The 23,437-nt window shown below is 46.1% G+C and overlaps 1 protein-coding gene across 3 annotated transcripts in view; it reads left to right on the forward strand.

Moving 5' to 3' along the window:
* Positions 1-2,220: 2,220 nt before the first annotated feature.
* IFI35 (interferon induced protein 35) overlaps positions 2,221-23,437 on the forward strand; it is a 135,152-nt gene continuing 113,935 nt past the window's right edge. The window contains exons 1-2 of one of the 3 annotated variants that reach the window (XM_063458928.1): positions 2,221-2,438; positions 11,150-11,182. In XM_063458928.1, the coding sequence (XP_063314998.1) occupies positions 11,150-11,182 (33 nt within the window). In that variant the 5' untranslated portion in view covers positions 2,221-2,438. Of the gene's footprint in view, positions 2,439-2,865; positions 3,031-11,149; positions 11,183-23,437 lie in introns of those variants that run through there. The other 2 variants (XM_063458927.1, XM_063458929.1) reach the window with 2 other exon arrangements.

The raw sequence follows: 23,437 nt of genomic DNA on the forward strand, positions 1-23,437 counted from the left end.
TGGCTGAAGCACTACCTGTGTCCCAGAGGAGAACTAGGAAGCGAGCTTGATGGAGGTACCCAGTCGGGTTGCCAGACGGTCCGTTACAGACCCAATTCTTAACTCTTGGCCAAAATATTTGCAAACTAGATGGAATCTCTCTTGAAATAGTCTCTGACAGGGTATCAGAGGTTATTTCTATATTCTGGAGAAGTTTTCGGTCTGAGATGGGTATTCAACTATCATTTTCCACTGTATATCACCCTCAGATAAATGAAGCTGCTGAATGAGCAAGCCAATCACTGTAACTGTACTTGCACTGTTTTACATCTGAGAATCAGGATAATTGGACTGCGCTGCTCCCATGGGCTGAGTTTGCTAGAAATCCTGCTCATCATGCTACTTCTGGACTTAGTAAATTTCTTGTGGCATATGGTGTGCAACCTAGTGTCCTCCCCAGTGTATTTTCTGAAAAGGGAGTACTCCCTTTGGACACACACCTTGCTACTTTAAGTGTTATGTGGGAGCAAATTTGCTGATCACCTTTGGGCTGTGCCTCCGTCTGATCTAACTGGTGAGTTTGGTTATCCACAAATAACATACATGTCCAGTGTCCAACCATGAAGTTCGCTCCTAAATACATTGACCCTTACAGAGTTCTTTGCCGGATAAATCCTGACTTGAATACCTTGGGTCTGCCTCGGGCACTTCGTATCCCTAATAGTTTCATACTTACCTCTTGAAGTCCCTTGATTTGTAATAAGTTTACTCATTCTGTACCACGGTCTGGTCCTGTCTCGGCTGTATCACATGATGAATATGAAGTTTAGTGTCTCCTTAATTCCCACATCTCACGACACGTAGGCTTCTTCAATATTTAGTCAATTTGAATGGGTATGGTCCTGAGGACCGATTACTGGTCCCTTACTCTGATGCTTATGCTCCCTATCTGGTGTGTGCTGTTCATGCCCGCTTTCTGCACAAGCCGTCTGCTCCCCGCCATTGGGTGGTCCTTGAGTAGGGGATACTGTCAGAATTGCTTACATCTTACCAAATCCCACGGCTACCTCTGCAACGTTAAACTCTTGCGCACCGCATTATTTTCTGGGAAATCAAATTTGGGTCCAAATGACGAACTCGCTGGACTACATTCGGGTCCGAATGGCAGATTTTCTAGAGGAAGTATAGATTTTTTAAATGCTCCTCCATTTTGGTCACTTGATCTGTGAGTATAATCACAATTTAGTGTTATCCCCAAGCCTTTACTCATCATTTTTTTCCAACCTCTTGATTGGACAGGAGATGCAGCCCACACCTATTGTCTATCATATATCATATTTTATTATATATATATATATATATATATATACAAAACCAAAAAAGACCAGCACTCTCAGGATTTGCAAAAAATAGAAAAATATTACTTTACTCCGTAGTCAACGTTTCAGCACCACTTGTGTGCTTTCATCAGGACAGCATACATACATATATATATATATATATAATCAACTTCTCCATTCCGAACCATTGAATCCTCAAGCATCCAAACATGTTTGGGCATCGCTTAATTGTTTGCTAGGTTTTACGTCTGTGTGGCTCTTCGGGGACTTGAGCTCTGGCCGAACAATCAATTGGTCCAAATAAAGTTCAATCTCAAGTTGTTTAAAACCAAATAAACAAGTCAAGTAGTTTTTACTTTCCTAGGGAAAACTAACCCCCAGTCTACCAGATGTAAATCTGCAATCTCATTTAGTAAACTTGCAATACAATTTAGCAATGTATTCCTATGGAATTCTCTGACACCGTTTGGAACAGTTTAACAATTGGTATTACAGCAAAGTTCCGTAAAGTTATTAAACTTCATTTTTGGCATAACAGTTCCCCCCCCTCCCCTGGCCCTCTCCCCCCAGGTGACAGGCTCCAGTAAATCTTTGAAATAGGGCTCATAATTTTTAATGTCTTTAGAGTTACAGGAGAATTTTACACATTGCACAATCTTCAATAGAGTGCAGCTACTGTCAGACCCAGTTCATTGCTTTACCTCTTGTCATTAAAGTATTGTTATTTTTTCTAATAAACCATTATATATTCTCTATATCATGTTTTTAAAATGGGGATTGAACCCAGTCTGGTGTGTCCACAAAGGTTGAACTGCAGATGTTTAAGTAACAGGTCTGGGGGGAAATGTGCCATAATATATGGATTGAAACTTCCAGGAACAGAGCTTTCTCTTATTTTCTATCATATTTTCATTAGAAATGTTTTCAATTAAAACGTTTGCAGTACTTCGTGATAATGATACATGTCTAACCATGACCGGTTTAAAACACCTCGGGATTTTTTGTATCAAGGAAGTAATCATCAATGCTAAGAAATGAAAGTGAAAGTCTCGACTAGGAGGGGCTAAAGCAGTTTATAAGAACGAGAAGAAAATCGGTGAAAGAAAGCAAGCAACATAGGTAAGACATTAAATAATCTACTTTAAAGCTCTCAATAACATATACATTACAGGAATTATGAGGAGTATGAAAGTATATCTTGTGAGCGATTAATTATATTTGATCCGGAGTTGGATGAACTCTATACAACTTCTATATTAATTCTTAAAGTTAAAAAAATAAAATACTATATTGTGCACGATGTCTGATCTTTAAGGTTTTTTTCTTTCTGCACAGATTTTCTGTATAATTTCCAAAATTTACTCTGCTTCATAGGACAGTGAAAAGTGTATGATGAAAGGCAAACTCACAAGTGTACAGGCAAGCTGCCAAGTTTCAGCATTAACTTAGCCCCTGGGAGTAGTGTTTCGGTCTCTGCAATCCACCCTAGTGTTGCCTGTGTGTGATGTGTGAGCCGGGTGTTTGTAATGTGTGTTCTGACTGTGTATGGTGTGTGTTCGTTATGTCTGATGCAGAGAGGGCGCTGTGGTCACTGGTTGTCCAGCAGGGATTCTGTATACCTGGTGGACCTTTGGATGTCTGTCCCTTGAGATTTAATGATGGGCATAGACACCTGCTGGTCAAGTGGGGCAGCATCTGGTATGTACCTCTGGTGAGTGCAGACCCGACAGGTCTTATATCCCATGCAAATATTTATTGTAAAGTTTCTTGGTTCCCTAACCATGGACCTTTCTTTCCCCTTTATTTAATTTACTGCCAAATATGCATGCATGCTGATACTTCCATAAATATTCAGGGATATTCACTAAAATGAGAATTGTTGGGAATTCCAAGTGAATTCACATGAATTTTAAATTTAAGGTCACAATACTTGAATTGGAAAAATTATCCATGTCACCAATGGTTTTAGTTTTGATATTAAGGTTTAAAATGTGAAATTCACTTTAACCCATTAAAGACTGAGGCAATTATACATGTTCTGATAAAAAAAAAAAGAGTAAATAAAACCTTCAATTTGACTATATGCCTGTTCAACCGTAATTCACCTCTTTCATATAAAGCACACCCTCACTTATATATAATTTTGTTTAGGAGAAACAGGTCTTCGATTTCACATAAAATATTTAGATATGAAACTTAAATTTATAGGAATCAAAACTGAAAACATTTCAGAATTTAACACATTTTATTTTCTTAGTTCTGCGTGGCATTTAACTGTAAATGTCATAATACTGTTAGCTTTTACAATAAAATACACATATTTGTGTTCAGCAATGTCTCACAACTACAACAGTACCCCCATGTACAGATATTATGGGATTTTGGAATTTTACAGGGTCAAATATAGCATGTTCCCCTTTTCAGTTTATACACATTGAAATATGCCAGATTGGTTATGTTGCCTTTGAAACTGTATAGAAGACCAGGAATGCGAGTTACCCCCATCATGGCATACCATTTGAAAAAGTAGACAACCCAGGGTATTCAAAATGGGGTGTGTTTAGTCTTTTCTAGTAGCCACTTGGTCACAAATCCTGGCCAAAGTTAGCGTTCATATTTGTTTTTTAATTTTTTTACACAAAAAATGCACTTTCACTGATCATGTCATCGTCATGATATGTTTTATTGTTTTAAAACAAACACTCATATTTGTGCTCAGTGAAGTCTGATGAGTAAAACAGTACCCCCCATGCACAGGTTTTATGATGTTTTGGAAACTTACAGGGTTAAATATAGGACTTGCAAATTAAATTCTCTGGGCTTTCTGCCTGGGTTGTCAGGCAGTTCCTTGAAATTGTAATTAGTAAAATCACATAATTATGGGAAAAGATTACATAAATATACACGTGAAATTTACAGACATCTCAACTCTCCCAGGCGCTCCAGGAGTATCCCGCATTTTGATTGCGGCTCCCAGACGCCTGCAGATTCTATGTAAAAAAAGATTCTAATGTAATCAATTTATTTTTTTTGAGAGCGAGAGTTCAATGGAACTCCGGCATATTACTGTACGGCTCCACAAGGGAACCGCACGCACCATACCTGCATGGAGCACCTCCCCCTTCACGTTCTGCGTGTGAGCGCCGGGTGTCACATGACTGCCTGGCGCTCAGTGGAACAAGCACGCTGCCGGACTTAAATGAGCCCCTTTCTTACCATGACAGGTAAAAAAAACAGGGAGGGGGCTCCAATCTGTATCTAATAGTACAGAGCCTGCACTACCCTTAACTAGTGCGCCGGTTCTGTGATGGAAGCAGCTGGTTGCTGCTTGTGAAGGAAGACATGGGGGAGAGACATGGTTAGAAGTGGGGGAGGGAGACATGGATAAAAGGGGGGGGGGGGGGGGAGACATGCATTGATTACATTCATCTCTGAGGAGATGCTGATTGGCAAGGGCTTTGTTTGGCTTGTGCTGGCTCTGCCCCTGATCTGCCTCCTTGAGAAGCTCAGCCATTCCTATGGGGAAGCATTGTGATTTGTTCATACCACCACTTCTGATGATGTCAGCAGACAGGGACAGGTCTGAGGCAGACAGGTTCTAACTTTTCCCCCAACCGACCTGCTCTAAGGTACCTTGGTTCACTGCCAGCAGGTTGGGTAAGGAAAGTCCCTCACTATCATCTGTAGATGGGGCGCAGATGGCCGCCACATCCTCAGGGCGTTCAATGTACAGTTTCAACATGTTCACATGAAAGGCTGGTCTGATCCTTTCATCTGAACACTTTGCTACAAAATCGGTGGTGTCGCTAATTTGCTCCACCACCTTAAATAGCCCTTGCCAAGCCGCCTGGAGCTTGTTCTTTTTGGAAGGTCTGAGGGCCAATACCTTTTGCCCTACTTCCAGGACCCGATCTCGTACCACCGTTTCTGTCGCTTCTGAGCGCCACAGCCTCAGGATATCTGGTGGTATAATCCACCACCGTGAGGATGTAGCGTTTTCCCAAGGGGCTGGGTTTGCTGAGGGGCCCTATTAGATCCACTGCCACTCTGTAGAACGGCTCTTTTATTATGGGTAGGGAGCGTAACTTGGCCTTAGGGTTGTCCCCCCTGTTCCCTATCCGTTGACACGTATCACATGTCCTGCAGTAAGTCTGCAAATCTTTGGATATCCCTGGCCAAAAGAACGTCTGGGTAAGGCGGTCCTTAGTCTTCTTGATACCCAGATGCCCTGCTAGCGGGATATCATGGCTGAGCTTTAGGAGCTCTGCCCTGTACTTGCGGGATACGACTAGCTACCTCTTTATAACTTGGGCCGCCCCACATCCCTTGTGACCCGGTATAGGAGTCCCTTCTCCCAGCGAAAGCTCTCTTGGGCATTACCCTCTTTGGGAGTCCCTACGGCCTTTCTGTAACCGGCTAACGTGGGGTCTGTCTGCTGGGCTTGGCCAAAATCTTGGGGGGTGCCCCAGAAAGGGACAGGGTCAGTGGATACTACGGGGATCTGAGTTGGTCAGCAGCGAAGTTAGGCACCCTAAATCGTTCCCCAACAATACTTTCGCTAGTAGGCCGGACATAATGCCTACTTCCATCTGCTTGGCACTGGTGCCCCAATTTAAATGTTGTGGATGGCGCCTCCGGCCACTCGTACGGCAACAGTCCGGTTTGTGCGTGCCTTTGCGAACACGGTGTGAGGTTGTACCAGGGTGAGAGTGGCCCCAGAGTCCCGAAGTGCCTCTGCCTGCTTTCCATCTACTGTAACCCACTGACGGTGTCCCCCCCCGGCTTGAGCTGGGTTCACCTCGTGGAGCACGTCCCATTGCTCTGGATCAGGGTGGTTGCTTTTGGGGGTCTCGTGCTGGAAGAATTGAGCGGCTGCCCTCGGTGGTGGTGGTGAGGGTCGGTCCCAGTTGCCTCTGCTCCGCTGCGGGCAATGTATTTTGTAGTACCCTGGCTGGTTACATTGACATAACAGGGGTGGTCTCCGTTGTTGTTAGGCTGCGCAGCGGGTGGGTAAGAGTTCAGTCTGGGGTTGATCACAGGCCCTGGTGTTGGAGTGCTGGACTTCCCCAGACTACGGTTTCCACTAGCCTCTCCCTTTCTTCCCTCGTGATAGTCATCTGCCAACTTGGCCGCTTCCTCGCCGGTGGTTGGCTTCCTATCTTGAACCCAGTCTCTAGTGTCTGCAGGTGCATAGTCAAAGAATTGTTCCAGCAAGAGGAGTTGCAGAACCTCCTCTAGCGTAGTGACTTGACAGCCTTGTATCCAATTCCGGGCTGCCCGATACATCCTAAAGGCCCATTCTGTAAAGGAATCTCGGTTCCCCTTTCGCAGCGCCCAAAACTTTTTCCTGTAAGTCTCTGGGGTTACAGCGTACCTGGCTAGCAGAATATCTTTTACCATGGCATAGTCGAGCATGTCTGCGTCAGGGACTGCTCGGTACGCCTCTGCTGCTCGGCCAGAGAGTTTTCTGCTTAAGATTGCAGCCCATTGTTCCGGTTCCAGACCCCCCAAAGCGCACTGACGCTCACAATCCTGTAAATATGCGTCAATCTCCATCTCTCCATCGGCAAAAGCTTTAAATGCAGCATAATTAATCTTTCTCCGCTGCCCTCCATTTATAGATCCAGACAACAAAGTGGTGTCTCCTTGGTTTAGGCTTGCCTTTTGGGACTTGTGACACCATCTCTGGTGTGGGGTTTGGACCAAACAGATTTAATCTCCACATCACCTTCTGCTGGAACTCTGCTTCCTCTCGGCTGACATTCGCCATACTGCTGGTTTGGTCGCCCTCCATCAGTTCTGCTATGAGGGTAGCTTTCTTTTTGTTGCTTGCCACCTGACCTCGGGCTTCCAGCAGATCCTTTAGCATAGTCCTTTTTAGTCTCTAGTACTGCTGGGCCATTCACCAGTTGTCTTTAGGCATCCCATTCAATCCCGTTGCTTGCCACCAGTTGTTAAGACCTGCAGTGGTTATGGTACTGTGGTCTTCTATTCCTTTCCCAGTAGATGAGCATAAGTGATTATAACTGCAGTTAGGGTGTAGAGGAATAGTGTAGATGAATGCAGCTTCCAAGACGTTTCTCCACAGCAAGTAAAATATCCCCCAAGCATGAGCCTAGACTTCATGAAGGGTGTAACAGGGATGAGCTTTATTGACGCCACACTGGCTTTTATGGAAATCCTCCTGCCAGAGGACCTCCCACAGTAAACAAAAGGAACAGCCAATCAGTACGTACAATACACTCCCAGCAATTACACACAAACCCTCCCCTCTGCCTGTGATACAATTATCTCAACACAATAGACTAACTTACTTATCACAGGCAGAAAATATACAGTTTTTAGAAAATATTAATAACTTCCAAAATATGCATGCCATTCACATAAAACATACATTTTTAGAATCAGCATACTTGAAATATACACATACTCAAAAATCAGGGCAATCGGTTCAGGGGTTAAAAAGTTAAGGGAAAGTCCTATTTGACAATATTTTGATACATTTTCATGCCCAAAAGAGTTCCATAGATTTGGGCTGTGCGGTCGGTCAATTTCACACAGAAAAATGTCTAAGTCTCATCTGAATACACGAACGTGGCCGTTCGTGCAAATAGCCCAGTCTAATAGTGCGTTCAAATTATTCGAACGCACTTTGATTCCAGCCGAAGCGTCGAAGTTCATGAGAAGGTTAGGGTCAGTGGTGTTCGTGCAAAATGTGTAGCCGATTTTCGTTCCATAGATTCAGTGGCACGCACCGCTGACCGCTTTCGACTAAATTGAAATGGCCGCCGCCACGTGTTCGATTTTCGAATGGCAGCCACTTCGACTACTTCGGAACTTCGACTGCATCCGAAGTGCCAGTTTCAAAGTACAACTCCTTTCTCTGGGAGTTAAAGGGCCAGCAGCAGCACAATAAAAATCCATTATGCCCAAATAAACGAATACAGCTGAAAGTCACAAATAAACAGAAAAAAATGCTGAAAATAAGTCTATTTTCTTCACAAGTGTGAGCTGGATTTAAGGGACCAGATCCAAAAGAAACTCTGGATCTTTGTCCTAGAGTAGGTCCAGATACTCCGAAGGGAATCCCTCCCAACCCCAGATCAGTGATTTTAAGATCAACTGGATCTGCGGATTCCCTTCCTGGAAGAGCAGCTCTTAGAGGAATGGATGGCTGAACTTGAGAGGCTGGTCTGGAGGTAACTGTGGCTGGTCGATGGTTACCGGGCATTAAGGTGATATGTAGTCAGCAGTACCAATGGCTCACAGACCATGACTGTCCGGAGGATGAGGACTATGTTGGCCCTGGCTTATTGTGGGAAGCTTTTGAAGATTCGACTTTGGGAGCTCAACGGTGTTCCGATTCTGGGACATTTGTGAACTTAAAGGAGACCTGCTGGATCTCACAGCAGCCACAGACCTGGTATCCGACCTGAACTACATAGCCAACCAGGAATGACTGGTGACTGATCGACTCTGTACAGCAGCGGCAGAGTGAGTTACAGAGAAGAGAAGAATGTATTATTACTCCCCAGCGTCAGTGTGTGTTACCAGCGGCAGAGTAAGGTTCAGAGAAGGGATGGATGTATTATTAATCCCCAGCGGCTGTATGTGTTTACGAGGACAGTACCCTCATTCCCCATCCACAGAAGATGTTTCCCGGAGGGAAGGATAGTATCCTCACTCCCCAGCAGCAGGATGTATTCATAGGGACAGTATCCTCACTCCCCAGCGGCAGACCTTTGTCCAGGAGGCTACCCATGTGGATTTACTTTTTGGGGCTGGTTACCTGACTAACTCAGGCACAGACTATTTGGAGGTCTGGTACCTTGTTAGTCTACTCTTTTGGGTAAGATATGTCACTGAAGCTCCCGTGCTACAGCCTGCTGGAGAGGCATAACAGCTAACCTCCTGTCCACAGACTCTGGGCCTGGTCACAGACTTTAAAATTATATATTTCATGTGGGGATATGTGCTGTTAATATGTACCATAGTTGTTCTATAAATGTGGTTTTCCTTGAAATAAACAGTTCTCTTGTTTTACCCAATACGACTGGTCTTGTCCACTATATTGGGGAATTTTACAAGGTTCCAGAGAACTATAATCCCTATTCCTGTGTAACTGCAGTTGGTTCCCCTATTTACCACTATAACGTCTTAACCCCTTAAGGACACATGCCATGTGTGACATGTCATTATTCCCTTTTATTCCAGAAGTTTGGTCCTTAAGGGGTTAAAGCATAGAATTTAGCAGGGCTAACCATACAGATATCTTAGCCATAATATTATATGGTTAGTAAGAGTTCCTCTATTTAAAATATATAAATAATTGAGAATACAATACAAAATAGGGATTTAACTTTATTGGAAGCAATAACGTTTTGTCTTTTAAAATATTTTATTAAATAAAAATATAAATATAGACATATAAAATCCATTACAATAATTTAAAGCAGAGTTTAAAAGATATGCTTGCTATATCAGTAAAATAGAATAACATACCCTCCTGAACATGTCAACTTCTCAGCAGCAGCATCTGTCTCCGAAATCTCTCCTTTGTCCTAATATTAATAAGTACACATATTTATACCTTAGATGTTCAATTTGGTCATTTTAAGACCTACCTTAACTTGGCAAAGATACGAGGCATGGAAAAGCAGGGGGTGGGGGGTGGAGGGGAGATGAAAAACAAGGGGAGCTTGGTACAGAAAACGAGCAGGGGGCACTTGGACAGAGATGGAGCAGGGGCAGCCTGGGGCAGAGATGGAGCAGGGGGAGCTTCGGACAGAGGAAAGACGGTGAGCCTGGAGCAGAGGAGGAGCAGGGGGAGCCTGTGGCAGAAGAGAATCAGGGGAGCCTGTGGCAGAAGAGGAGCATGGTAAGCCTGGGGCATATGAGAAACAGGGGGGACTTGGCACAGAAAAGGAGCTGGGGGACCCTGGGGTAGAGGAGGAACAGGGGGAGCCTGGAGCAGAGGAGGAGCAGGGGGAGCCTGCGGCAGAAGAGGATCAGGGGGAGCCTGTGGCAGAAGAGGAGCAGGGTAAGCCTGGGGCAGAAGAGGAGCAGGGTAAGACTGGGGCAAAGAAGTAGCAGAGCAGGGGGGAGCCTGGGGCAGAGGAGGAGCAGGGAGAGGACGGGGGAGAGGAGGAGCAGGGGGAGCCTGGTGCAGAGGAGGAGCAGGAAGAGCTTGAAGCAGAGGGAGCCTGGAGCCTCCCTCCCAGGCCCTCCCACCTGTCCAGGAGGTGGGAGGGTCTGGGAGGGAGGGTCTGCTGCTGGTTGGCTGGAATGTGTCTGCTGACTGTGAGGTACAGGGTCAAAGTTTACTCAATGATGACAAATAGGGGGCGGACCGAACATCGCATATGTTCGCCCGCCGTGGCGATGCGAACAAGCTATGTTCGCCGGGAACTATTCGCCAGCGAACTATTCGGGACATCTCTACATGTCACTAATTTGCCATTTTATAAATTTTTCTATTTGCATATTTTGTTCACATATTTATATTTATCGAGCTAATTGATTTATTTATTAAGCTTATTTTTTTAGTCTCATTCCACTCCTGCTATCATATTAGATCTAATCTAATATATTTCTTTTATCTGTATTCTGGCTTTTAGTGGGAGTGGTACCACCATTTTGTGTTTCTATTTTAAGAATTGTAGTAGTTCATCTATTCTTCATTTTTGTTGCATTTTGTAAAGCTTGTTTCTGTAATTTTACATGATGGTAAAAGTTTGTTATATACTGATATTTGTGATAAGTATGTGAATAACTTGTCTCACACATACGGCCCAATTAACCCCTTTAATGTGACATGTTTTTTCTTGCAGATGTCCATAGAAGACCAAAATATGGAATATGATGTAAGTAACTGAGCATACTCTAGTCAATGTAATGTAATCAGAAAAGTCCACAGTAGCATTATCAGAGGTATATTATCACAATGAAAGGAACATGAATATAATAACACATAATATATGTCAGTGTGCATAATCAAATAAGTGGAAGCCTGGAAGATCACTCATTCAAGTGTTGCGTATACAGAATTGTATATGTAGATATTCCTTGGCATACCTTAGAGAAAGCGCGTTAGCTGCACTGCTGGATATACAGGCTCATTTGGGTTTATCATTAACTCACCTGGTTTTAGTCATGTCTTTCAACTGCTCTATCTATGACTGTGATGGTAGTCCCCATCACCTGTATCTTCAGACAGACTGTTTATGTAGGTTGCTTTACTTTTCTTATGTTTTAGTCACCCTGTACCCATTATCAGGGCCAGATTAAGAGCCCAGTGGGCCTGGTGCTGACAATTATGATGGGGCCTAATTACAGAATCTTATCGAAAACACTGAAACAGTCTTACCTCTCAAGTGTCATGTATCTGATAGAGATGGTGTTGGAGGGAAACTCAAAGGATGCAGCTATAAGAAAACACATGATCTATGCTAATCTCTCTCTAATTTATGCTTTCATCTTTTAAGTAAATCCATACCCCCCTAACAGCAGTGTCGAGTGAAGCAGGAAGTCAATGGGTGGGGTAAAAGGGTGGGCCACTGATGTGAATCACATGACTAGAACTGCCAAAAGAGCGAACATGCCTAAAAAGGGGGCATGTCTGTCCAAAGAATTGGAAGGCCAGCCTGGCATCAGTGTCCCTATGTATCACAGTGTCAGTGTCCCCATGTCTCCCAGTCTCCTAGTCTCCCAGTGAGAGACATGGGAACACTGAGAGACCCAGGGACACTGAGACACTTGGGGACACTGGGAGACATGGAGGCACTTGTGGATACAGACATGGAGACACTGGGATAAATGGGGACACATACACTAGGGACACAAAGATAAGCAGACACAGACACTGGGAGACATGAGGACACAGACATTTGGCGACACTAAGACACTAGGGACACTGAGAAACACGGAACACAGACACTGGAAGACATAGGGGACTAGGGGACACTGGAAGACATGGGGACACAGACACTAGGTACACTGGCTGGGAGGCATGGGGACACAGATACTTGGGGACACTGGGAGACATGGGGCACTTGTGGACATAGACATGGGGACACTGGGAGACATGGGGACAAACACTGGCTGGGAGACAGACATGGGGACACTGACACACTAAGGACACTGGCTGGGAGACATGTGGACACTGGAAGACATGAGTACAAAGACATTTGGGGACACTGAGAGACATGGGGACACTGAGAGACATGGGGACACAGACACTGGGAGACTAGAGGACACTGAGACACTAGGGACACTGGCTGCGAGACATGGAGACACTGTGTCCCTAGTGTCTCCATGTCACAATGTGTCTCCCATTGTCCCTATGTCTCACAGTGTCCCTATGTTTCCCAGTGTCCCCATGTGTCCCCTAGTGTCTCAGTGTCCCCATGTCTCCCTGCTGCTTTTCCCCCCATCCTTCACTTACCTGAGCTGTAGGCTATCTCTGCAGGCTGGGAGCTACTGTCTGGACTCTCTGTGCTGTGTAGCTGCTCCCCCGCGTGTCAGTGAGTAGAGAGGCAGGGAGGGATATGCTGTAACTTCCTATCCCTGCCACGCTCCACACACAGTGACCCCTACTAGCTGGTGCTGGTATTGCAGAATAATCTCCTTTTATACTGAGAAAAATTTCTGCATTTGTATTGCCGGTATTACTGCAATACCGGCACGGCCAGCCAGCCTCAAATAAATACATAAAATACCAATCAGGTGGCAAACCTAAAAGTAGTGTGTAAAAAAAAAAATGTTTTAAATTTTAGTTATTTTTTTTTTTAAATGGGCCTGGGCCTGGAGCTGCAGCTCCACCAGCCCCTATGTTAATCCGGCCCTGTCCATTATAGGTGCAGGGTGTGTGTAATGTAATTGTGTATATTGTGTGTGTATACTGTTAAATGTATTGCCTGCTCTCCTGCACTGTTGAGGATTGCTACCAACTAGGTGGATTTGGCTATGGAGCTTGTGTAGTGCCCTCTGTTGGTAGCAACAGAAATATGCATTACCTGAATAGCAAGGCTGGTTGCATAGTCAGCTAGATTGCATATTGCTAATTCTGCAGGCAAGAGATATTTTCTGTGATTTATTGTCTTCCCCATCCATTTATAAATATATCATTGTGTTATAATAAGTTGCTGTATGTTGTCTGGTATGATTTGACTGTTTATATTTTTATTGCGTTGTCACAGCAATGTTTCTGTAGTGATCATATGGGCTAGTCCCAAGTAAAATAAAGTTTTGTATGTTAGTTCCTTTTGGAACTTGTGTCATGGGTGGATTTGTAGGGTTCCCTCTAGCTTTGGGATAGAGCTAGGCCTGAGAGCTGCAAGTGTCTTTTTTTTTTTCAATTTGAAACTTGGTTATATTGGTGTATCACATTGTTTAGTGTTTGGCTCCTGCTCGCCAGGGTACAGAATAAAAGAGAGGGGGTTACGCAGGACATTTTGTTACATCATTGGGGTCACGTACATTTACAATTTTTCACATAATGGTGCTTTAACACATTTCCGTCCTGAACTCTGTTCAGCATTGCTATTTCGTCTATAAATTGGCTCGGGAATCCCCTGGTCCCCTCGTTGTCAATATTTGTAGTTCGTTCTGGGTATGTGTTGTTTGCTCGTTGTCCTGTCCCCTCTAATCGTTGCCCTATCCCCCCACCATTTCCCTCCTCAGCTCTGTGTCTTCCCCCCTCGATCTAGTCAACCTGGGTGTTCGTCAAGGTACGTTCTCCATCTTTCCCCCGCTTGGCTTGTGTGCTTCCTTCGCCCTATGTGTATATCTGCCATTAGTTCATATTTCCAGTTGAGAGATGTTTGTGCTATTAGAGCTTCTCTAGTGGGTGTCTGTGGTGATTTCCATGCCGTTGCTATAATGGTCACTGCTGCTACAAGTAGGTGGAATACCAATCTCTCTTCTGTTTTGCCTAGTGTTGTTGGTATCATAAATAGTATACCTTGTTCTATGGTTATAGGCCATGTTCTGCCCAGCAGCTCCGTCGCCACCTTTTCCACATCCCTCCAGAACGGTTTTATGTTGTTACAAGACCACCATATGTGGCTCATTGAGCCTTCCCTCCCTCTACATCTCCAGCATTCAATTGTCGTGCCCTTGTATATTGCCGCTAGTTTCTCTGGCACCATGTACCACCTGTATTGTAATTTTCGGTTCGGATGGTCTCTAGGTGGGTTGTGCATAGTGTGTTCCCCTTGTGTATTGTGAATGCTCTTTGCCATACCTCCGCCCAAATGTTATATCCCAATTCTGTGTGCCATGCTGTTTAGAAATTCATGACCGTCCCTGTGTCTGGTGTTAGTAGGGAGGTGTACATTGTAGACAGTGCTTTCTTAGGGGGTCTGCCAGCCAGGCACAGTTTTTCGAGGCTGTTCGTTTGTGTTGTCTCTTGGCTCTGTATTGTCGCGCCTGCCAGGAGCGACTTCATTTGTAAGTACGTGAACAGCGCTCTGTTAGGTATATTGTAAAGTGTTTGGAGTTCTGGGAAGGGTAGCAGTTTGTTTTCCTTATATAGATCCTTAACCTTCGTGCAGCCACGCTCTTCCCATTGTTTCGAGTCTAGGGATGGGACTCCCACTGTAAGGCATGTGAGTGGCGCTTCCTGCCTTATTGCTCTTTGTTCTTTTTCGCTTCCCTCAGCCTCATCCCAGTGTTTAAGTGTCAGAATAGTGGTCGGTAGGGGGTTCAGGTGTTGTGAGCGCATGGATTTTGGGAGCCAAAAAAGGTCCCTCAGGTCCTGTTTATTGATCCAGTGGGCCTCTATTTTGGTCCACTGTGGTGTTTCCCCCTCTGCTGTGGCTGCTTTGATCGTCGCTAGCTGCGCTGCCTTGTAGTAGTCTTTGATGCTTGGTAGGCTTAGCCCCCCTCTTAAGAGGGTCTGAGACGAATCCCGCATTTAGAACCCTTGCTGTGGGTAAGTTGTATAGTGCCCTGACCGCTGAGAGGAAGCCCTCTGGCACCTCAAACCGAAGGAGGACTTTTTCCAGGAACTCCCAGCTCAGGCGGTCAAAGGCTTTTTCTGCGTCTAGCGATATTAGCAAGCCTCCCACTTTCATGCGTTGGGCACTCTGAATGATATCTAGTACTTTCCTGGTGTTGTCCCCTCTCTGCCTAATTTTTATAAACCCAACTTGGTCGGTGTGTATTATGTGTGGTAGTATCTTACTGAGGCGCGTTGCGTATATTTTAGCGTACAGTTTAGCATCTGTGTTTAACAGGGATATGGGGCGGAAATTCTGTGGGCAAGTGTTTTTTTTCCTGGTTTTGGGATAGTGATAATGTGGGCTATCAAGGTCTCAGTGGGCAGTTGTTGTGCGTGTGTGACTTCATTAAACGTTTTTACCAAGGGTTTTGTGAAACGTTTTGTTGTAGCCGTTTGCAAAGCCGTGTGGCCCTGGGGATTTACCTATTGGTAGGTTCAGGATAGCTTCTTTTACTTCTCCGTGTGTTATGGGGGAGGTGAGTTCCTGTTTTTGCAGTTGCGTGAGGGTGGGTCATTTTATCATGTCTAAATAATCCTGTATGTCTTGGGGGCGCGGTTGGTGCGTTTGTTTGTCCTTGGCTAGATTATATAGCGACGTGTAATACTTTGCGAAAATGTTGCTTATGTCTTTGGGTGCTGTGACTTTATGTCCTGCCTCCGTGTATAGGTATGCAATCTTTTGGTTGGTTTGTTTGGCCTTGAGGTGTTGAGCTACCAATTTTCCCGCCTTGTTACCCTGTGAGTATTGAGTCGCTTTGAGTCTATGTAGTTGATGTCCTGTCTTTTCTAGGGCCTGTTTGTGTATATCTTGGGTAATTTTGATTATTCGGTTTTTGAGCTCCTGTGTGGGTGTCAGTTGGTTTTGGGTCATTAGACTCTGGAGTTCTTTTTTTTTTTTTTTCTTATTCTTTATTTTTGGCATGCATGAAAATATAACATGTGGGCTCGTCATGCCCCAACAGCTATGACAAGCATGCAAACAGACATTTAACAGTTGGTTGGCATGTGGAATATTCTGCACAATTTTTGTATAGAGTAATAGTTGATTAAACTTCACTGCAGTACACATAGTATGGCAGGTTAAGTATAACTGTTGCTTTAGATTAGTTACTGAGTGCTAGCACAAGTTTCAAGCTTAACTAAATAGTTATTCCATCAGAGTGGGATTTAGCCTAGGTTACTAGCATAGAGAAAAGACATGTAAGATTATCAGGCTTAGTTACTTGGATCGTACTTTAAGCTATGCAATCGAGGTAAACTTCCTTCGGTCGGTACCTGAAATGGCATTCAAGAGTTAACGAACAATGTGTACCTTTAGTGTTATAGTATGCATCACTAACGGGCTTAAATCTGGTAATTACAACCTGTCTATGCTATACATTTTAACTACAATATTAGTAGGTTTAGAGGCAGTAGATATGTACTTTCTCGATTACAGTAGTGGCTATTGTGGCTTAGCACGCATGTTAGAGAGCGCTCTAATGTAGCTTAACCTCTGGGGTCCAGGCAGAGACAACAATGGTTGGAGGCATGGTCCATTATGCCTGATTAGGCCTGGTGGCATGGCAACAAGCCGACTCACCATGGAGCATCGAAAGTCAGCCAACTCCCTTCGTCGGTAAGAGCAGGGCTCCAGCGGAAGTGTCCCAGTGAGCTTCAGCGTCTCGGGTTATACTGTGTCTCGCATCCCGGGCCTGCGTGGCAGTGGCTCCCCCGTTAGGTAAGTCAATTCTTCTCCTCGGGTCGCTTGAGGGTCGGCCCACGGGTGGTCTCAGTGGTGTCCCCGGGTAGTTACCGCCAGGCATTGGTATCATGTAGGTCGTTTCTACACTGCAGTGGTGAGTAGAGTGTCCAGCTGCAGCCCGCTTCCTCCGCCGGTGGGTTTTATGTGGCTGCGGTTTTGCATTCAGGATGCGGCAAAGCTGTCGGCTCTTAGGAGGCCGCTGAAGTCGTTGTTCGTTGCGCCCTTGCTCTCCTCTATTTGGCTCCCCTGTGGCTTGTGTCAAGCAGCATGGCCCAGAAGTTGTCAAATATGGCCCCCAGGGTGTCCGTAACATGGTCCCTGGGGTCTGCTTTATCTGGTCGTGGTGTTGATTGGCCCAGTGCTGTAGTGCCTCGTGCGTCCGCCATCTTGAGTGACTCCAGGGTCTCACAGCTTTAGATTTTCGCCGGGTGCACAGAGGCGTTTAGGCCAGTGGCAGCTCAGGCCTTTGGGGACCAGGATAACCCCCACCGGTCTGCAGGGGGAGGGGGGGAGGGAAGGCCGTCTCTCCTCGGCTCCCACCCGCACAGGACGCTCGTCGCACGTGGTCCGCCCGGCACCGGAGGACCATGTGTCTGGTATCTCCGGGTGCAGGTCGGTCTCCTGCACTCGCTTAGTGCGGTCAGCAGTCGATGTGCTCGGATGGTCGGGCATTGTGCCCGGAATCTTGGCTCCAGAGCCCACGCTTTGCACGTCTTGTTTCCTTGGCGGTCAGGCTCCACCCTGACTCTGGAGTTCTTTTTGCCACTCCCTCATTTGTGCTTGTGCTTGCCTCTTTAGATGTGCCGCTCTCTGTATCATCATACCTCTAACTACTGATTTGTGCGCTTGCCATATGGTGTTGTGCGGAATGTGGTCTGTGGCATTCTCAGTAAAGTAATGCTCAAGTTCCGTTTCCACTGACTTTACGAATGTTGGGTCTGTGAGCAGGGAGTCGTTTAGCCTCCACGGGCTCCTGTGTGTGGATTCATATATGTCAGGTAGGGTTGCCACCACTGGGGCGTGGTCTGACCAGGTGATCTGTTCTATGGTGCAGCCCTTAACCTGTTCTAAGTGTTGACCGGTTATTAGTATGCCGTCAATTCTAGAGTACGAGTTATGTGCGGTAGAGAAGAAAGTATATCCTCTCTCCCCCTCATGTGTCGCTCTCCATATATCATAGTAATGGTGTTCATTTAATAGTTTGTTTATCGCTTTGCTCTGTCTCTTGAGTGGTCTCAATCTCGCTACTGAGTGTACTGAGGAGGTGTCCATTGTGGCATCTAGTACGTGATTGAAGTCCCCACAAATAATTCCTATTCCGTTCTTTATTGGCTCTATTTTCTTAAGTATGTGGTGGAGAAAGTTCCTTTGTTCAGTGTTAGGGGCATTTACATTTGTGATAGTATATTCAACTTCGTTAAAGGTCCCCCTCACTATGACATATCTCCCCTCTTTGTCTATGTCCAGGTGGGAAAGGTTAAATGCTATGTCTTTGCTAATGAGTATGGAAGCGCCCTTGGATTTGCTAGTGTTGGTGGCGTGGTATTGATGCGGGTATTGGTCTTGAAATGTGTTTCTTGGAGACATATTACATCAGGTTTGTGTTTAGTCAGGTCTTGACGTAGTAGGCTCCGTTTCGATGGGTGGTTGAGTCCCTTAGTGTTATGGGTGTATATTTTCATGGGGGGTCGTACACTTTGGGTGTGAGTGAAAGTGTGCATTTTCGATTGGGAGTGCCTCCCTTCCCAGCAGCATTGACCTAGGTGGCGTCTCCCTGTTGGGGGTGCATTGTGGATTTGTATTCCCAAGCGGGCAGTGTGCTCCAACTTCGCCGGTTTGCGGAGTTGGTATAACCATAGTGTGTGTACAATGTGATTCACATAAAAACAACATAATACAATAAACATTCCAACAATTAACAAAACAATTCGCCATGTGTATGGCCTGGCACCAGTGATAGGCGCAACGGGGTAGGAAGCGTCTTGCTTCCATGCCTGTACAGCTCGGTCTTGGCCTTCGCTATTTCTGTATCCTATTTTACCTCTCCCGCTTCTGTAGCTAAATTGGCTGTAGTCAGCCACTTACATGCTATGCAATGTCCCCTTGAGTTCCCTGATTTTTTTTTTTGTCGTTATATAGTACATTGGCTATGTTGGGGCACGAATGGCATTCTCAAGCCCCCCATCTCCTTGTTAATTGCCCCCTCTGGTTATGCTATCTGCCCCAGAGTCTCTGTGTTGGTACTTGCCGCAGTCTGCTGGTTATGTGTACCTCCTCGGTCCATTCTTTAGGACCCTCTTCCACTCTGGGATGGATCGGTCGCTGTTCACTGTGGTGGATGGCGGTTTCGGTGGTGGCAAGCCCCATTCTTCAAGGATCTTCGCTCCAGCCTCTGGGGAAGCGATGGGTATGGTCTTGCCTTCGTGGGTGATAAGCAGCTTTACCGGAAAGCCCCATCTGTAGGGTTTCTTATGGATCCTGAGCTGTTCTGTAATGCCGGAGAAGGTTTTTCTTTTTTGCAGCGTTGCTGCTGAGATATCAGCATATATCATAGTCCCCTGGTATGGAGATGGTAAGTTGGGGAACTGTCTGCTTGCCTTCATTATGTCTTTCATCACGTGAAAATAGTGTAACCTCTACCCAGTGGCGTACACATGACCTATGGGGCCCCGGTGCGAAAATTGATCCGTGGGCCCCCCCCCGCACGCTTACTCTGCGCAGGCCGGGGCCGCAACACATGGCGGCGGGCACCTGGTTGCAGGACTGCAACCGCGGTATGTACACCAGTGCATGCAGACACACTTAAAGGACCACTACAGATACCCAGATCACATCAGCACAATGAAGTGGTCTGGGTATCAGGTCCCTCTAGTTTTAACCCTGCAGCTGAAAGCATAGCAGTTTCAGAGAAACTGCTATGTTTCACTGAGGGTTAATCCAGCCTCTAGTGGCTGTCTCACTGACAGCCGCTAGAGGAGCTTCCGCGATTCTAAGACACTAAACGTCCATAGGAAAGCATTGAGTAATGCTTTCCTATGGGCGGTTTGAATGCGCGAACGGCTCTTGCCATGCATGCGCATTCGGAGCTGAGCGGCGGAGGGATCCCCAGCGCCAAGGGAGTCCGGCGCTGGAGAAAGGTAAGTGCTGAAGACACACACACACACTCTCACGAACAGACGCATACACACTAGCTAACAGACACACACATTTACTGACAGAGACACACTCAGCGACAGACATACATACACACTCACTTACTAAACATACACTCTCACTGACAAACACACACTCACTGACATCAAACAGACTCACTAAGACAAACACACTCAGTAACAGACACACACAGTAACACACTCACTGACACTCACTAGCAGACACACTCAACAGACACTCACACTAACACACACACTAACACACACACTAACACTCACAGTAACAGTAACACACACAGTAACACTAACACACACTAACACTCACAGTAACACACACAATAACACTCACAGTAACACACACACTAACACACACAGTAACACTAACACACACACTAAAACTCACAGTAACACTAACACACACAATAACACTCACAGTAACACACACACTAACACACACAGTAACACTAACACACACTAACACATGTTTTTTTAATTTAATCCCCCCAGCCTCCTTACCTTTTGGAGTGCTGAGGGGATTCCCTGGGGTCCAGTGGTGCTGCTGGGCTCCTGGGGGGCTGGTCACCCGGCGGGCAGGCTGGCTGGCCGGTGCGCGAGGGAGCACTCTCCCCTGAGTGCTTCCTCTTCAGCTCCCTCGCGCGCCGCGTACTGATACCGGCGCTGGAAGATTACATAATCTTCCGGCGCCGGTATTAGTGCGGTGCGCGAGGGAGCTGAAGAGGAAGCACTCAGGGGAGAGTGCTCCCTCGCGCACCGGCCAGCCTGCCTGCCCGCCGGGTGTAAGCAGGGCCAGCCTCGGGGGGCCCGGAGGTGGCCCGCTCCTGGGCCCCCCAGGAGAAGAGGCTGGCCCAGTGCGTACATACCGGGTCGCAGGGGCGGCCGGGCCCGGTCGCAGCCGCGACCCCTGCGACCCTGGTATGTACGCCACTGCCTCTACCAGTTCGTCTCTAGGTGTCTCCGTTGTGAGGAATCGAGGTTTTGGGACTCTGTGGTACCTGTCTAGTAGTAGCATATCCTGGTGCATATCCGGGACCAGGGTTTTAAATAGGCCTTGCAGATGTGCATGCAGCTCCGCCACACCGATTGATTCCGCTATTTCTCTCAGCCTTAGGTTGTTTTGGCGGGAACGGTCTTCTATATCCGCCATTTTTGTTTCAGAGCTGCACATGGTATCATTCATGCCGTTTGTAGCTGCTCTTATATCTTTAATGTCTTCGGCCTGGTCGGCCATTTTGTCCTCCAGTGTGGAGGTTCGCACCCCTATATCTTGAATCTCTGACCTTATTTATTTTAGAGAGACTTGAATGGTGCTTTGTATGTTTGCCTGAATTTCTTCCAGCATCTGCTGTAAAATGCCCTGTGTCACTGGGCCGTCATCCGCGGTGTCTCTTTGCATGTCGTGGGCGCCATCTTAGGCCTCCTCTGCCGCGTCCGCGGCTTTCGTGTGGGTGCTGCGGACATTAAAAAAGCTTGCTTTTTTGCCCTTGTCCGTTTGGCGTCTACTCTTTTGTTGGGACATCGTTTGGGGTGTATGTGTCGATCTCGGGGAGATCGTAGCGCTTAATTTGAGGCCCGTGCAGCCGGAGCTATCCTATCATGTGACCATCTCGGTTGCGCTCCAGGCCACGCCCCCTGCAAGTGTCTATTTAAAGACAAGAGGCTATTGCAGGCAGATGTGGATACCTGCCTGGAGGAAGGGCGGAAGAGGCAGAGGGGACTATACCTGCCTGGAAGGAAAGCTGCAGAGGAATAGGCAGAAGGGACGATCCCTGCCTTGAAGCAGGGTTGCAGTGTATGAGGCAGAGGGGACCATACCTGCCTGGAAGGAGAGCTGCAGCCTGGTTGGGTGGAAAAGCTCCACAAGGACCCCTTCGGCGACTGGGGTTGAAGCATTCCAGGGCCCCTGTAAGCGGCAAGAAAGCAGACTGGGCGGAGGAACTCGGTCGGGGTACAGGACCTCCGTCACAATGACCAACATATGCTTTAATTGTTTTTTTTTTTTTTACATTCTTTATTTTTCCTGTGCATGAATTAACATTCGCATATCAAAAATGCCACAACAGCATTCACATGCAATTTACAAACTCTTATTCATCAACTGTTGTACAGCATCCAGAGGAAATGCACAATTTTTAGGTTATTAATACAAGCTAAGTTAACAGAGTATAGCAAACGATTAATTGTAGATAAGGCACGCTTGGCATAAGTAATTCAGGCTAATTTGTCTAAATTTGAGGTACCAGCATAGCAGTGTAACTGGAAGATACTAGACAAGGTTGGTATTTGGATGTTACATGCTAGGGACAACAGGCTAGGCAAATCCGGAGGGCTCAGAGATGAAAGGGGCAAAGGAAGACAGGCTGTCGCTTGCGATATTACCCTGCAATAGGCTGCCGATACAAAGCTGCTATGTGATAGCAGACGTGGCTTCGAAAATATGTGGGGCATCAGTAAAGAGGGAACCAGGTCAATCTTACCCCCTCCCACCCTGAAGCATCCTGCCTTCATCTGGTGCCCATGCTGACTATCAGGGTCTTATGGTGAGGCAGAGTCCCGGCAGCGAAAAGGCCAGTACCACAACAGTGAGACTGCGATGTCTGAGACTGGTGAACCTGAAACATTACCCTATGTCGTGTTTAAGTATATGTTTGAAGCTAAATGACTAAGACATAAAGCTTATAAACAGACAGACAGGATGTGTTACTGCATCCATATAAAACGAATTGTAACAGGTAAAACGCAGTTCAGCGCCACTTAGAGTGTAAAATCAGAGGGGAGATGGTCTCAAGGCACAGATTAGGTCAAAGGGAGGTATGCATACATTGCTATATCATAGACAGGTCTGGTTACCGGAAAGCCTATCTGTCGCAGTGGTCAGTATTATTATGTTTGGCTAGTCCTATAGCCCTTAAGGTTAACATGCTTTGGGAACACATTTATATCATGCTTATGTCGTAGGGTTGTATCGCGTTAATATCTGCTGCGGTACCCTCCAACGTATACTAAATATTATGCACTTATACCCATTGAGTCCAGTTGCTTATATTTAGTGGGGTCATCGCTCATTTTATAGCGTTATATTAGGAATTCACTTGGAGTCCGAAAGTGGGTGTGAAGTACGTAAGATTATGGAGAGACAAATATATGTATGGACGCTTTTAAGTGACAGTGGCTAAATTAGGGTAAAAATAAAACAGTCTAG

This window comes from Pelobates fuscus, chromosome 6 (assembly GCF_036172605.1).
Source record: "Pelobates fuscus isolate aPelFus1 chromosome 6, aPelFus1.pri, whole genome shotgun sequence".
Taxonomy (NCBI): Eukaryota; Metazoa; Chordata; class Amphibia; order Anura; family Pelobatidae; genus Pelobates; species Pelobates fuscus.